Genomic DNA, 16,739 nt, shown 5'->3' on the forward strand with positions numbered 1-16,739 from the left:
ATCTTGGACTGAGGAAAATGTATTTTATGTTCCTCTTCCTTCCAACCAATATCAGAAGCAACCTACTTTTAAAACTGTGAAAATAGCAACATTTCTTTAGGAAAAAGGTAAAAATGTGTTGAATACATCACATTTTTCAGTACTGCCTGTGGTATAAGGAACCAAGCTCCTGATAGGCCCACTTGAGTCAAAATTCTGTGCTTGGGTTCATGGCAAACAAGCAGAATTTCCATTTGAGAATGAAGAGGTCTTTATTTGTTAACTGGAGAGATGTCAAAAGTCCTGTTGTGCATGAATTTGCTTAAAATAAAAGTTGAAATTCGTGAGTATTTCCACTTTGGAAAGCTAGGCTTTCCATTTTTGGTAACCATTTAGGTAAGATACCAGTAGATAAAGTATCTCTCTATTTGCCAAGTATCTTCTCCTATCAGTCAGAGGCTCCAAAAGTAGGAGAGACACAAGAAATTTGTAACAAAATTATGACCTGTCAAAGATATCCATTGTCTTTGATAATGTGATTTTCCTTAATAGTTTAATTATAAAAGGACAGAATCAAGCATAGCAAAAGTTTTAAGTGTTAAATTAACCTTACTGCAATCTGAAAATCAGAATCTGTTTGTCAGTCTCAATTACTGCACAGTAAAGGTCTGATAAGGGGCATTTATCTCTCACATTTTCTTATGATAGAAGTAGTATATCTGTCTGTTGCAAGTTACTACCTGTGTTGATGTGCAGGTATTTTCCTTCTTTCATCCTGGAAAGGCAGGAAATACCCATCCAACCAAAAGAAGGACGCCTCAAAGGGTAAAACTGATGTAGAACCAGTTCCCACAAAGAATTATCAAGATTTACCTCACAGGTAAATGCTGCACTGTGAAAATCTAGAGTTAAACTGGCTTCAGACCTCTCTTGTATTGACTGCTGCAGGAATCAGATTACTCCAATTAAGTCCAGAGAAGTACACATGCACAAACTGCATGTTTGTATCAGAGTAAAATCTGACCTAATTATCTAAAAGTTTAAATTTCTCAATGTTAAATTCAGCCAGTATCTTATTCTTGGTTTTTACCCTATCAGAGGAACACTGGATTGAATTGCAGACCTGAACCCTTGCTCTATTAAGAATACACCAGCTCAGCTTACTGCTGATGAGCCAAAGGGGTAAATAATCAGATCACTGAGACACTCAACTCCAGCCTTTCTGTCTGATAATGAAATAGCACTGAGTAGCTTTCCTCAGTGTAAATTTGCAGCAGTGAAGGCCACAAGGCTTTGTGGGTTTGTTGGGGCATGTTCTGTTTAGTTTTCTCCAGAAAACACAGGAGAGGCTCTCTAGGAGTGACCAGGCATCTGACCAGAGTCAAATGCTGTAAGAATCACTTGGCCATTTCTTACCTCACTCTTCCAAATAATCACTGGATGTTCTCTTCAAGCTGATCACCCTCTTTAGAGCAAGATTCCTGTTCTCTTAGTTGCTAGCTGTGTTGTCAGATGTGTTGACAAATATTGCTTTCTCTGGTTCAAGGCTGAACTAACCCTCCACAGAGATCTTCCCCGGAATGAAGCCATGCCATGTGCTTGCTCAAATCACAGAGCTAAATCTCTTTTGATTTTCTCTCCAGGGACATAATTCATTTCACTGCCTCTAGCACTACTCATGCTATAGCTCACCCCTTCAAGGGATCCTTCAAACTGGCTTATAACCCAGATGTGCTTCCATCCAACACCTGAATTCAAGCCAGCAGTTCCTCCTGACTACTATCTAAAATTCCATCTGTTTGCAATAGTCTAACACAACCTTTGCCTTGCTTTTTACTCTCTTAAATTTGTTCCATAATTTGTCCTTTCAGTGTCTCCTTTTATTTCTGTGTTCTAGAAATCACACACCCATGGGTTTCACCATGGGATTCCTTTGCTTATGGCAGAAGACAAAGCACTGACACAAATCCTCCCAGTGCTAGTTCTGCATTCCTTCCAGCATCCGTACAAGAGACCATCCGCTAAATTATTATTATTATTTAGGATCAGTCAGTTCCTAGGAAATTGAAATCATAACAGGACTAGTCAAAGAACACAGAATATGATCTGTATTGCTGCTTCTGGTTCTTGCCTACTCATGCTACTGTCAGGGCTCACTGACATCACTGTTGAGAAATGAAGAAAACAAAGTTTAGTCCAGGTTCCATTACAAACATAAAAGAATTGCTCAGGGGGGTGGGAAGGGATGTTTCCTTTGATTTTCAGAAGAGTCAGATGGAACCCATAATAAGCAGAAACAAATAGGATCTCTTCATGGAAGTTTTTTAGGGGGATATTGCAAAATGCACAGAAAGAAAAGTGTTTTAAAGTGGCTTCTGAAGTATCACACAAGTTTTTTAACAGTGCAGGGCATTCATTAACAACTTGACCACAGTGCTGTTAAAATTTGCAAATTACACTTGCAAACATTATTTAACTGCCACAAGAGTACTTTTACACGCTTCTTTTTAGGATTAATGGCTCTCCTAATTTTTTTTTCCTTGGGAAAGAAATCCCCAGAGCATCCAGTGAACTTGTATCATAAGCAGATGACAAAAGCACATCTGACTGCAAAGGCAAAAAGCATTCTGCCAAAAAAACAGTGACTGACAAAATGCATTCCCATAAAGAAAAAGCTCTTTGAGTTAAAGCTACTCCAGGCGTGCACAAAAGCACATTAGCAGCATCTGTCAACCTTATGAAATACATTTTCAGCCTGGCTCCCTAAACAAACATGACATATGCTATTGTAATGTCTCTCTTTCAATAATCTTTGAAAACTTTAGCCAGTGTCAAAAAAAAAATGCAGAGTTATTAAGAGATATCAAAGATATAACATAGCTAGCTAGTTTTATGAAAAAAGGCAGTTAAAAAGAGGGAAGACCAAAACAGAGCTCCTAGTGGAGAAATTATCTAATTTGGGATTGGCATTTCTTCAAAGACAATGGTCACACAAAATCACCCAAGTATGGTCAAGAGACTTCCAAAATTCAGTGGGTTAAGTGGTACCTAATCAACAGGGGAAATACGTGCCTGAGTGGTCTAGGAAACCTAAATTACTTAGATTAAAGAAAACTTGAGGCAGATCTGACTTTTGGAAACAAAAAACAAAATGAACAGGAAATGCAGCAATGGAAAAGCTGTCCTGAATAATGAGATTTTCCGATCAAACTCAGACGATGCTGAAGCCAGTGACTATCAAGAAAATGGCTGCGAATTACTGACCCTGTTAGATAAGCAGCACATCTTAAAAAAGAAGGAACAGTGAATACTGAAATCTCATTGTTGGGGAAAATCCTCAGTCAAGGAGAGAGAAAAAGACCTTGAGTGTGAAGATGGTCAGGCTCTGCTTATGCCAGCGTGGGGACACCACCCTCCAGGCTGGCCCAGGAGTCCAAATCAGGGACAGAACACGAGTCACTGGATTGCCTTGCACATCTGGGAGGCAGCGGGAGGGTGCAGGGTACCTTTCTGACATAGGACACAGCATCCTCCTCCGTGTACACCTCTGCACTGACGCCGCCGCGCCGGCGCCGCGCCTTCACCACCGGGTTGGGCGGCGGCGGCGAAACCTCATCGTCGTGGGAATCCGACTGGGAGCTGGACTTCTGCCGGGCCAGGATCTGCTTGCATTCCTCCTGCAAGGAAAAAGGGACAGTGAAGCAGCTCTTACTCGTGGGTACAGTCGATTTGACCTTCTTTTATAGATATCAGCAGCCCGTTCATGTCTGTGTTTGGGTGACGGTCGGTTTGCACTGCTGAACGAAAATTACAGATTTAATGAGAATGGCATTAATGTGTGTACAGGCATTTCTCCTGTTCAACTCTTTCTTACACATCATGGCAACAAATGTAAATAAAGTGCAGGCATATCTTTGCATCTACTCCTGGTTGAGACAGCAAAACTTCCACTGCTTACTCTCCAACATCACAGTGTTATTTTCTCAGTTGGATTGTACACGTCATTGTCTCTAATACAAACAATTTGTCAAAAGTCACACATTGATAAATTAGATTGGTTTCTTCATCTTGCTCTGTTTTGGAAGCCTACTATCACCACAAACAACAAAGATGCTCCCTACTCCAGAATTTCTGCCATAAAACTGATTTATAATCAATGGGACTCTTTCCAAGCAAATGGGATCCAAGGTAGGCTCCAGAGGACTATGAGAGATGGTGGCTGGCCTAGCACCAGCTGGCCAATGGGGAGGTTATTCTCCAAATTTCATGCTTGTGGAACAGAGAATAAAATAGGAAGGGAATCCCTGAAGAGAGAGTAACAGGAGTAGAGAACAGTACAGAAAACCTTCAAGAAAGGAGGTCAGAGTTGCAAGACTGTCAATTCATACAGTGGATTTGACTTCCAAAGGACAGACACAAACCAGATTACCCACAATTACAGCATTTTCCCAGACCCCTATGTTCTATCCCTCAGCTTCCTCGGATCCAAGGGAAAGCAAAAAGGAGTAAAAATTCCCTTTGCATCATCCATGTCTGTCAGTCAGGAGCTGTCTGCTCAGACCCAGCCCTCCTCCTCAGCCCTGGCACTGCTCAGCCACAGCACACTCACTGCCTCTTGGGGCTGGCTCATCCCAATCTCCACTAAAGGCAGGGAAAACTGGAGATGGGGTGGACCATAAATTCTGTTCCCTGGTACAGGAACCAGAGGGCAGGAGCACTGCACTGCAAGGAGGCAAGCTGGCTGCTGCAGCAGTAGTTTCATGTGCTGCCACCTGCTCTGTGCAGGCAAACCCCAGAGCCTGGCAGCCCCAGAGCCATGCTGAGGGACGTGCACACTCCAGGGTTTTTCAGATAACTCAGCTCAGCAGCACTGCAGGCTCCCCAAAAAGAAAGCACAGCAATGCTGAGCTCCCTGCACGCACCATAAACCAACATTCCACCAGCAGGGACGAACTGCCAGGACCTGGCCTCTGTCCTACAGGAAATCTCCAGTGAGATTTTTCATTCAGAGCCAGGATGGGAGTGAGGAGGGAGGGAGATTCTGGGAGCACCAGCACGAGCGGCAGATCCCCAGCATCACCAGCTGGTCCCCCTGACAGAGGAAGTGAGTGATGCACAGCTCATCGGGTATGGATGGCACCAGGAAAGGGCAGCACAGAAAACTGGCACAGGCTCACAACTTTCGAGCTTGCAAGAAAAAGGGATGATTAATATATGTTTTGCCATTGATGTTTGCATCAAATGCATCATGCCACCTGTCTTTTCTGGTCTTATTCCAGTCAATTCCTGCACCACCACTGACACTGACCTCTCATTAACCTCTGACCAGTCTTTGATGCACTACTGTTACTTGAAATAAATAACTGAGCAGTATTTCCCATGCTGCATGACTCAAAGCAACAAGTCACACATTCTTGTTTTGAAGAAGGCATTAGTGAAATAGAGGGGACAAGCTCAGATATAAAATGTAGAGGGCTGGCTAAAGATCTGACTTTTCAAGACCTCGATCTGCCTCAAAAAGTGCCAAGTTCTTTCTGAGATCAATTGGGGTTTGAATTTAGCTTACAACCCCAAAACTCCCAGTGCTGTAACTGAAAAACCAGAATTTCAGATGTATTAAATCCTTACTGAAACTTTTTAATTTTACATTCAAATAGCAGGACTAGATATTTTAAAAAATTACTAAATTAGATTTGCCTATACTGTAAGAACTGCAAATCCTATTTCAGCATTCTCATCAACCTCTTCCTTACTCCTCTCTGTCTCTAGATTCCTAAACTACAATCAAGCAAAATATTTCAAGTACAAATGTGTGCTATATATTACAATTATATTTAATATCTAGTGTTTAAAAACAAAAGCTGTGACTGAAGAATTTCAAATAGCATTACTGACTGCCTATCTCCGATAGTGTTAATGGTCTCTGACTATAATAAATCAACACAACCAAATTCACCTTCTTCATGAGTTTAACTGAAAGGCAGTAAAGACCTTTCTGAAGAATAGCAGCTAAAATTTAACTAAAAGGTAAGTACAACAAGAGGGCAGTTGGGTAATTAATGGTGTGCAGCACTTACACAGTTCTTTTTATCCAGAGCATATTTACTCAGAGAGAAGAGTTGTAGTTTGCCACATTTGAATATAAAATACACTCTTCTCTCTTCAGTACACATTGCATAAAAGCCACTTCCAAGGAATTAATAAATAATATCTCCCCCACCCCAGCAGAGATTTATATACAAAAGGAAGCTCAGTGAGATAAAATTAATACTACAAAGCATGCTCTTAAACTCAAATACTTTTAGAAGCCAAGAAGATTTGAAAGGATTATAAAAGTGAGTTACTGTGTGATTCATTTTAAAAGGAAGTCTCTTCACTACAAACTCCTTCTGTACAAACAGCAGGCACTGGACTGGCTGGTTCTCCATAGCTGCAGGCTGGGAAGGATCCCCATTCCTGAACTACAGCCTGCCTTCTGCAAATAAAGCCTTTGCTCTGTCCTGGGCTGCGCTTTCAGAGAGATGTCTTCCACATATCCTGGGGTAAAGCTGCACAAATGCAGCCAATGTTTGGAAGGAGGAATGAGCTGTCTCGAGAGGAGTTCTCCAAACCCCAATCCTCAGATGCAGCTTGATGTGAATCCTTGTGCAGAACTCAGCTCCAAGTAAACACCTCATCATCTTTTGTTGTCATGACAACAAGTGATATCTCTCTCCCTCTCTCTCTCTTTGGATGGCACTGATAAGTCATAATCATACTGCCCAATTGTGTCCACCTCCAAATGAGAAAACACATGGAAGGCACAACAGCAAGGCAGCGGAACTGCCTTTGATCATTGCTTCAAATTGAAAGAACCAATAAATACAACTGCAGGAACCAATTTACCTTTTGAATGTCCACTTTCAACAAGAAGAGGCTGAGGTATAAACCACAGGAATTTAGCATATTGTCCTCAGCATCTCCCCCAGATAATGCTTCCATGAAGATTTAATGAGTTTAAGCATTGCAAGTGAAGCAGCCACAATGCTGAGGCAGTTTTTAGGTTTCCTTCCCTTCCTTTCAGACCACTGCTTAAGAGCACACACACCTCCTGACCTAGAAGCTTTCTTCCCTATCATCTGGAGCATTTCCAAACAGAAATTCCCTTCCTGTCCCAGTCTCTCCTTTCAGACTTTGTCATTACCTGAAAACCCAGATGAGCTGAAGGAAGGAAAGCACCAAATTACTGTGCAGCCTTACAACAACATCCCCAAAAGACTTAAAAGCAAGTCAGACATTTGATATCAAAGCTCAGCACCTCTGCTCTGCTTCCTACAATGTATACATTGCATTCAAAAACCACACCACCAAGTACACTCTAAATGGTTGGGGGTTTTTTCCCCCTCAAGCACATTCATAAACTTTTCTGCCTGACAGACCTGGATTGTTCACAGAAAATGTGCAGGAAGGTTCATGCACAGGTAACTAATCTCTCTCTGCACTGGAATTGACCCAGAGGAGATGCTCTGAGTGCAGGAGGGTTTCTGACACCCCTCACCACTCCTTGGGCTGATGATTTACAGCAACCAATAAAGGCCAAAGGCAAAGCACTTCATTTTGCTGAAGCATGGGACTGCCTGATGCCATCATTAAAAGCAGGAAAATCTGGGAGATCTTAATGTTCTTTCCAGTCTTATCTTTGCCAGGACAGACAATCTTTGTGATCAATTCAGCCTTGTTATTCTCACAATCCCAATTATTGTTCTACTGCCTTCCCCCTGCTCCATTTTACTTTTCTTCTACAGCACTTCTAAGAAATATGTTTAAATGCACTCCCTACCATCCTGCCAAGGTATTTACCCCCTCCATAGTTACCCTCCACTTTGATTACTATTCCTGCATCCTCCGTGGTCTCTCTCTGCATCTCTGCTCATTCCCAATTTCCAATCTAGGCAAAAATCTCCTGCCTAAAATCCACCTGCCCTGGTGACACTCCAGCTGCATGGCTGACCTTCCCCAGACCCCTCACTGCTATTGTTTCACCTTCTGCAGCTCATTCACACTTCTTGTCTTCCCCCCACCAGCGTCTTCAGCATCCCAACCCATCACCACCTCTTCCCCACTTTCTTTGCCTCACAGCAAAGTGAGAGGTTATGTTACAAAACACAGACCCTATTTTTGATACTTGAAAGCTTATATAATCAAAGAGAATCATGGCCAACACTTCTGATTCTTAAAATCCAGCCAAATAACAATGTATGCACACATAGCTTGTGTAAGAGGAGACAAGCCCACATAAAAGTGGATTAAGTAACCTGATGAATGTAAAACAGGGCAGCTTGAGATGTGAAACAAAGAAGTCTTCCAGGCAGAATTCCCTCCATGTTCACTGCATTCTGGTTTTGTCAGGTTTTGGCTATCAGAGTGGGAAAGCCACTCATACTTGTGGACACACAAAGGAAAGCTCATATGAGCATGGGTTTGCTTATAACTAATTTTATTTCTTATGGAAAAAACTTTTTTTTCTCTTTCTGCTCTTATTCCCTTCATCCTCCACCCTTCCCTTCATGGAGGAAATTTGCCCGGGGATGGCTTTAAAAATTCACCTTGTTTTCCTTTACCTCTCCCAAGAAAAGTGTCACCTCTCACAGCACTGCCTGGGGCTGGCTCTGGCAGTCCCAGAGGTGCCACCTGAGCTGCTTTTCCTCCAGCCAGTGCAAGTTCCTCTTGCCAGTGCTGATCCCAGGGGAGAGGCAGGACAGAGGCTGCCCCAGCCTGCTCAGCCACACGGCCAGGGCAGCTGCTGCTCCCACTGCTGTGCTTCTATCAGCACCTCAGGTACGTTCCTGCACGCTTTTCTGACCACCACGGAGATACCACCCAACTGCTTGGCAAACTTTGAACAACATTATTATTATTAGGCTTTCTAAAACTGCTTGTTTAATGCTTTTTTTCCTATGGTTTTTTTCTCTGTGTGATTTTGCTTCAAATCCGTAACCTCTCCCCAGTTTATCTGAAAGCAGTGAGTTATACTTTGCATAATTATAACCTGTACTGTTAAGAATTAGTTTCATCAGTTTAGACAGGTTCTGGTGGAAATTACTGATTGAAGGACTCTTTTTTGTGATAAAATACAAATACTGGGAGCGAATACTGCCACAGAAGAAGAGCCTGGTGCTCCAGCTTTGATGCCCGGGTACCTTTGGTTGTAAAAGTCCCCGTGGTAAGTAAATAAAGAATATTTTGCTAACAGAAATAAATATTTTTGCATTTTGTTTTATCGCTCGGGGCCGGTCCCGGCACGCCCGGGTGCAGTTCCGCCAGGCACCGCCAGGGGGCGCCACGCGGGCAGCGCTGTTGGCTCCAAATTTGGATTTTCCCAATTTTGCCGAAAATTCCCTTTCCTTCGCCACCGTGAGGATGCGGCATCAGCCTGCATCCCAAACAACCCTGCCGAGCCGCTGGCCGTGGTTTATTAGAGTAAAATATTGTTTCCTGCTCGTGCTGAGGGCGACAGAAGGGCCTGGAGAGAGCTCAGCTCCGGGAGGTACCAGCAAAGCCCAGCTCAGCCCTGCTCTAAAATACCCCACATTAAAATGGCTTCAGCAAAGCCATTTTAAACACATCCTGCGGTTTACTGCTGCTTCCTCTTCGGTGCCATTTTCTTCATTAGTTCTATTCTTCATTCGAATTCTTTGCTGTGGAACAGCTGAGCTTAGCCTGGCAAGACAACTCCACCTTTGATCACAGAATCATGGCACTAAACAGCCTGACACTATGAAATTTTTGCAGTCTCAGTATGGCTAAAAATACAAAGCATTGCCTGTCATTTCTCAGTAATTGACTTTTTCACATAAAGTAAGAACCAGAGATAAAATATGGGTTCCCTGTTTTTTTCTGCTATGCCTCCTTTAGTCCTCAAGTAAACAGGACTAAATTACAGCTGTTAAAATAATGCCACAGTTTCTTAGCTAACATCTATTCCCTCACTCCAAAAAAAACCAACTACAATCCCTAAGGGAAAGACTTTCCTCACTCCATCCACCAAGACCTACGCAGTCAGAGGGAAATGTAAAATAAATTGTTCAAAGGAAATATCACAGGTTTTAAAATCTAAAGTCTCTAAACTGTTTTCAACTATTTTTTGTGCTCAAGGGCATGTTGTAGATTTTTACAAAGTAACTGTTAATGTGATCAGAGTAGATGTCATCTTGAAGTCCATAGGGTCACAGCATATAAAAGTGACTTGCAAATTTTAGAATATAGAAACATAGGCTGATTCCCAGCAATTACTGGCAACTTAAGCGGGTCCTGCCAGTATTAAATGAACAGAAAAATGTGCATTAAAGTTTTCCCACAATTATTTTCAGAGTAATGGTTTTTGACATTGTACTTGATACAAATAAGGTGCAGTTGAAAGACTTTGGGGGAGTGTTCTTTGTAACACTGGCACTCCTTCAGAATCAAACATCAAACCTCAGTCTGCAGTACTTTATTCAGAATTATTTATTGATGTTCTCCCTTTACAGCCCTCTCAGGCCACGTCCATGCTGTGAATAAAGAGTGGCCCAGGCTCAGAGCAGAGCCCACATCCCCTGGGCATTACCTCACTGCTGGCTCTGCTCTCAGCGCTGCAAACAGCAATTCCTGCCACGACAAACCTGCTCCTGGTGTGGGACACCTGGGAGTGACACCTGGGGACACTGGGTGTGCTGGGGTCAGGGTTATTGCCTGATCCATTCTCATTTAGCAACAGGCTGAAGGAAATGGACCCAACTCTGATGTCACCAGAAGGTGAGAAGCATTTATGATCCTCTCTAATCTTGCATATCATAATAAATCTTGCTTTTCTGAGTTGATTTCATGAAATTGAGTTAAAAATTAGCAAAATTAAACATAATCTTCTATTTTTCTATTCACTTCTGTGGTAGCTCCAGTACATTGATGAAGCTCTTCTTGTTTTCCACAAGCTCATTTTTTAACCACTTGAAAAATATCCTACACTTCATCTCTGAACTTCCCACATGTGTTTTTGACAGATAAACTGTTCTTCTCCTGCTCTCTTCAGTGGAATGTGTTGTTTATCCTAATGAGTTTGGAAAATAGCCGCACAATACCACACTTAGGTGGAAAAATGCATGACTTTGTTTAGAAAATCATTATTAAACCCAAATATTTTCACTCCTCTCCCTCCACAGGACCAAATGAAAGGAGCTAATAGCAAATGTGCCACGTCAGTATTGCACATTTACAAAAATCTAATGAACAATTGCTAAATTCACAATTCCATTAGGATTCTTCAAACTACCTGTATATGACAAGTGTATAAAAACTGGATAAAACTTATTGAAAGATCTTTCTATCTTTAGAAGTCTTCCTTTCAACTGTTCTCACACAACCAGCTAAGTCAAAATATTATTCTACAGCAGAAAATCCTTCAGAGTACAGTTTATCCCAAGGAAGTCCTCAGAGATGTTTGGGCAACAAGGGAGTCAAACTGCTGTAGGAGCAAGAATTACAGTGCTGGAAACCTCCAGAAGGAGCCTAAATCCTGCAGGCTCAGCAGGCTCAGCCCCCAGGCTGCTCTGGAGAGGCAGTGCCAAGATTGTGTCCTCCCACAGCAAGCACAATATTCCCTGCAGTTGATGCCTTGATGTTTCTAAATCATCTTCCATTTTGAGACAAGTGATATCCATCAGCTCCTGTGCTGGCATCCTGATTGATGTCCTACACAATCCTGGCATCTGCTGCTCTTTGGGAAATAATGGAGATTACATGAGAGAAAATGGCATTTCTCAAGGATGCCCTCCTGTCTCAGGTGTGTGTGCTGTGTAAACACCAACAAATGATGATGACCAAACTCCCCCAGTACAGCTCCTCAAGAAATCCCTCCAGCAATGCAGCATATTCCATAATACCACAGCATATTTTAATGGGTTTTCTTCAAGAATGGTGTTTATCCTTCTTTTCAAGAAGCCCAAAATTCCACCTGTTATGATGGATAATAATTCACAACACAGCGATGAAATTCAACAATTTTGATTCTCTCAAAATAGGTCTTGGCTGTCAGAAGTTCAGAATATACAGAATTAAGAGACTGTTTCTTTTTCACAATAATCAAATACAATTACAAATCACCTTGTACTTTCTCTGATGTCCCAGGCTGCCACCAAAACGCAATGTTTGCATTTTTTAAAACTACACCAATTTGGCATATACTCACCTATATAAAAATTAATCTGAAAAGCAGAAAGTGAGATGCATTAAATGTTTTACATCACTGGTGATATATCAGCCTCGTGTATTATCCACTCCTGAAGGAAGAAACTACTGAGCCTTATCTCTCAAGCCTACAACAACACTTGCTCACACAATGTGCTCTTCCTGCAAAGACACCCCTGGGCTTTAAAAAGAATTTGTCTGGGAATGCTCTGAAATGTTTCCCCCTCTCTAGACTCTTTTTGAAGGCACTCACAGTAAGTGAGGTCTCCCTTAATGCATCCCCTGTCAGAGGATCCTGGGACAGGCACTACAGACAGGAGAGAGCAGTGAAATTCAATAGCAAAATGTTCAAGGATTTTGAGAATTTCTGCCTCCCTGATTTTGGTCAGTTTTAGGGGAAGGCCACCTGACACTGGAATAAACATCATCTTTTGCACCCACAGGCAGGTTCTTCCAAGAGATGAAAGCTCAGGGTACCATGCCTCACAAACCATTTGAGTCATTGTTAACAAATTCAATTTCCTGAGATATTATAATCTTGGTGTTATGCACAAAAATTTCTAAACTATAGCTAGTGTTATAGTAGTCATCCACAAATGAAGGGTTGGGGCTTTTTCTCTTAACAGTTTACATTTTCACAGTTGTGTGATCATTAAAAAAAAAAAGAAAAAAAAGTACCAAAACATTTGAAATCTTTAAACAATCATTTTCATTTTATAAATGGAAAAAGACACCTGAAAATCACTGACCTTTTCTAATTTTTCAAAGTGTTCTCTGAGGAACTTCATGGGTCGGTCTGGCTTTGCTATACAGAGGTTTACAATGCATTCTTTTAGAATCTGTTGGATGTTGTGTTTCTGAACATAGAGTTCACATCCCTTCAGGCTCTCGTCTTCTTCCACATTGCAGGAAGCAGCAGCAGCCATCTTCAGGCTTGTAAACAGAAAACACAACCTAGGTAAGAAAATGGTGCAAGAAAGAGATGAGAGACAGACCTCAAATCCTTTGTCAGAGAGATCTGAAGAGCAAAGACATTTTAATATTGCCTGTTGCCTATTGAAGACCTATTCAATTTTAACATTTTCATGTCCTGGGGTTGTACAGGGAAATGCTGAACTGTGTCATCTCTGTATCATCAACATCCCACCAAGTGCACAAACAGGATTTAAACTCATAGATTGTGATCAATTTTTGAAAAAAACCACACAAACCGGTGAAATTAACCTACGAGGGAAGGAGTTTCAAAAGCACTCTTAAATGACGGCATGATGCCTTGCTTTGCTGTCCCCGTGGGGACTCGCTCCTGTCACCAGAAGCCCAGCTTCCTGCTACAGAGATTTTCGGGCAATTTTAGCATCTCTCCCTTTCCCATTCACCGACCCTTGGCTGCCTTGGGAAAGCAGGGGGGGAGTAGGCAGAGCCCCCTGAAGTGAAGTGAATTCCCCAAGGAGAACTTTGGTGACCTGCGGGGAGAACAGCCCCAAACCCTCTTTATTTCCCCCAGCGGGGTTATGACCGCTCCGTTACGAGCCCAGAACGCCGGGACAGCTTTACCCCGGGGTTTGCGGGTGAGGGGGGCGGCTGGGGCTGTGCGGACAGTGCGGGGCTGTGGGTGCGGGGCAGTGCGGGCAGTGCGGGGCAGTGCGGGGCAGTATGGAGCTGTGCGGGCAGTGCGGGCAGTGCGGGGCAGTGCGGGGCAGTGCGGGCAGTGCGGGGCAATGCGGGGCAGTGCAGGCAGTGTGAGGCAGTGCGGGGCAGTACGGGCAGTGCGGGGCAGTGCGGGGCAATGCGGGGCAGTGCGGGGCAGTGCCGGGCAGTGCGGGGCAGTGCGGGGCAGTACGGGCAGTGCGGGGCAGTGCGGGCAGTGCGGGGCAGTGCGGGGCAGTACGGGCAGTGCGGGGCAGTGCGGGGCAGTGCGGGGCAGTACGGGCAGTGCGGGGCAGTGCAGGGCAGTGCGGGGCAGTACGGGCAGTGCGGGGCAGTGCGGGGCAGTGCGGGGCAGTACGGGCAGTGCGGGGCAGTGCGGGGCAGTGCGGGGCAGTGCGGGGCAATGCGGAGCTGTGCGGGGCAGTGCGGGGCAGTACGGGCAGTGCGGGGCAGTGCGGGGCAATGCGGAGCTGTGCGGGGCAGTGCGGGGCAGTGCAGGGCAGTGCGGGGCAGTACGGGCAGTGCGGGCAGTGCGGGGGAAGTGTCCCGGGCCCGGCCGGGCGGCACCGCATCCCCCGGGCCCGGCCGGGCGGATCTGCGGCCGCTGTCCCTGTCCCTGCCCCCTGCCCCTGTCCGTGTCCCTGTCCCTGCCCCCATCCCTGTCCCCGTCCCTGTCCCTGCCCCGCCGCACGGGCCCGGTAAATACCTGGTGGCCGGAGCCGGCTGAGCGGCGGCGCCTCCGGTGTCCTGGCCGGCGCTGGAGGCGGGGGCAGCGGCTCGCCCCCGCCGGTATCCGCAGTGCAGCCGCCGCCGCCTGCGCTGCTGCCCGCCCGCCCGGGGCCGCGGGGCGCCGCGGGGACCCTGCTGCCGCTGCCGCACAAAGGCTCCGGCTCCGCCGCCGCCGCTCGCCCGCAGGAAGTGCGGCCGCCGTCACTCCCCAGCGGGCGCGGCCTCCACCGCCGCCTCCGCCGAGAGGCGGCACGGAACCCTCCGCTCCGAACAGAGCGGCACGGAACCCCGCTCCGGGAGGCACCGAACCCTCCGCTCCGAACCGGGATGCACCGACCCCGCTGCTTCGAACAGCTCCGCACCGACCGCTCCGCTTCCGCCCGCACGGACCCCTCTGCTCCGATACGCTCCGGGCAGCTCCGACCCCTCCGCTTCGAAGCGCACCGCACGGACTCGCTCGGCACCGCACGGACCCGCAGGGTACGGCAGGACCTGGCCCGGCTGCCAGCCCGAGGACAGGCTAAGGAGAACCAGCCTGACCACCATGGACAATGGCCTGGCCGTTCAGAACAGGCCTGGCCACGAAGGACAGTCTGGATGTGTGCAGTGGCCACACCATGGCCATGAAGGATGGGCATGGCCATGAAGGACAGCAGCCTGGCTGTGACACATGGCCCGGCTTGGGCACAGACGACAGGCTGGCCATGGAACCTGTCCTGACTATCACGGGTGATGAGCTGGCCGTGCAGGACAGGCTGCCGAGCCAAGGCATGTGCTGCCAGCCCTGCTGAGCACCCACAGCCCGGGAAGGGCTGGGAAAGGCTGGGAAGGGCTGGAAAGGACTGAGAAGGGCTAAAAAGGGCTGAGAAGGGCAACTCACCAGCTCTGCCCAGGGGTTTTTAGAGCAAAGCCATCACAGGCAGCAGCACCTCTGTGGCAGGCCGTGAGGAGTGTGGTCCCAGCTGGCACTCAGCCATGGGCCAGCACAAGCTGCCAGGAATACTCCAGTGCACGCTTGTGTTCCTTCTGTTGCCAGGAAATTCACATCCACGGTTCCCATAGAATAAAGGGTGAAACAGGACTCCAAAGGATCACAGTCAAGCTAGGAGAAGCGCAAGAATGGAATAAACTCTGCTGGTAAACACAGGGCTATTTTAAAACAATTTGAATTAGTTCTGTGGTTTATTGCACTTTGGATTTGGTGTGATCACTCAAGAAAAGGACCCTGAAAATCTTTTGGTTTGGTGTCTGTTCCTTGGAGTCACCAGAGGAGAACACAAAACATGAGGTTGTGTAAAGTATCCATAAGTACAACATAAACACAAAGTACATACACATTAGCTAATACAAATAAACACTAAAAAGCATACAACGCTGTTACAGAAACTGACAGCTTCCTGCCCGTGCTGTTTGGTCCTCAGAGCAGGGACAGCGGGGAGGTGGCACATGTGAGTGCGGCCGGGCACGGAGCCCCCGGTGCATTCCCGTTCTCGCAGCCCTGGCACCACCCGCGGGCTGTCCCGGGCTGGCACCGCTCGATCCCCGGGACCCAGCAGCGGCTCCGTCCTGCCGGTACCGGCCCGGCTCCGGACCCGTGTGCCTGCCCGAGGGCCCGGGGAGCGCCCGCAGCGCTGTAACCCTGCCCTGGCCCTGTCCCCTCGCTCTCTCCTTGTCCCCCGCTCTGTTTGTTTTCCCCCGGCTCTATCCCTGTCACAGTCTCTGTCCCTCCACCCCGCTCTATCCTTGTTCCCCTCTCTGTCCTCGTTCCTGTCCTGTTCTCTGTCTCTGTCCCTATCCCTGTCTCTGTCCCCGTGTCTCTGTCCCTGTCCCGCTCTCTATCCCTGTCTCTATCCCAATCCCTGTCTCTATCCCTGTCCCCGTGTCCCTGTCCCTGTCCCGCTCTCCGTGCTGTCCCTGTCCCTATCCCTGTCCCCGTCCCTCTCCCCTTGTCCCTCTTCCTGTCCCCGTGTCCATGTCCCCCTCTCCGCATTGTCCCTATCCCTGTCCCTATCCCCGTGTCCCCCTATCCCTGTCCCTCTCTTGTGTCCCTGTCCCCGTGTCCCTGTCCCTCTGTCTGTCCCTCTCCCTCAGTCTCTCTCCCTCAGTCCCTGTCTCTCAGTCCCTGTCCCTCTGTCTGTCCCTGTCCCTCAGTCCCTGTCCCTCTCCCCGCGCTGTCCCGCGCA

General features: G+C 46.6%; 1 protein-coding gene across 2 annotated transcripts in view; it reads right to left on the bottom strand.

The window, feature by feature from the left end:
- PRKAR1B (protein kinase cAMP-dependent type I regulatory subunit beta) overlaps positions 1–14,726 on the bottom strand; it is a 93,416-nt gene extending 78,690 nt beyond the window's left edge. Inside the window, exons 1-3 of one of the 2 annotated variants that reach the window (XM_058815732.1) lie at positions 14,534–14,726; positions 12,930–13,134; positions 3,486–3,656 (exon numbers count right to left, since the gene is read on the bottom strand). In XM_058815732.1, the coding sequence (XP_058671715.1) occupies positions 3,486–3,656; positions 12,930–13,106 (348 nt within the window). In that variant the 5' untranslated portion in view covers positions 13,107–13,134; positions 14,534–14,726. The remainder of the gene's footprint in view (positions 1–3,485; positions 3,657–12,929; positions 13,135–14,533) is intronic. The other variant, XM_058815734.1, reaches the window with a different exon arrangement.
- Positions 14,727–16,739: the final 2,013 nt, after the last annotated feature.

This window comes from Ammospiza caudacuta, chromosome 17, assembly GCF_027887145.1.
Source record: "Ammospiza caudacuta isolate bAmmCau1 chromosome 17, bAmmCau1.pri, whole genome shotgun sequence".
Lineage (NCBI taxonomy): Eukaryota > Metazoa > Chordata > Aves > Passeriformes > Passerellidae > Ammospiza > Ammospiza caudacuta.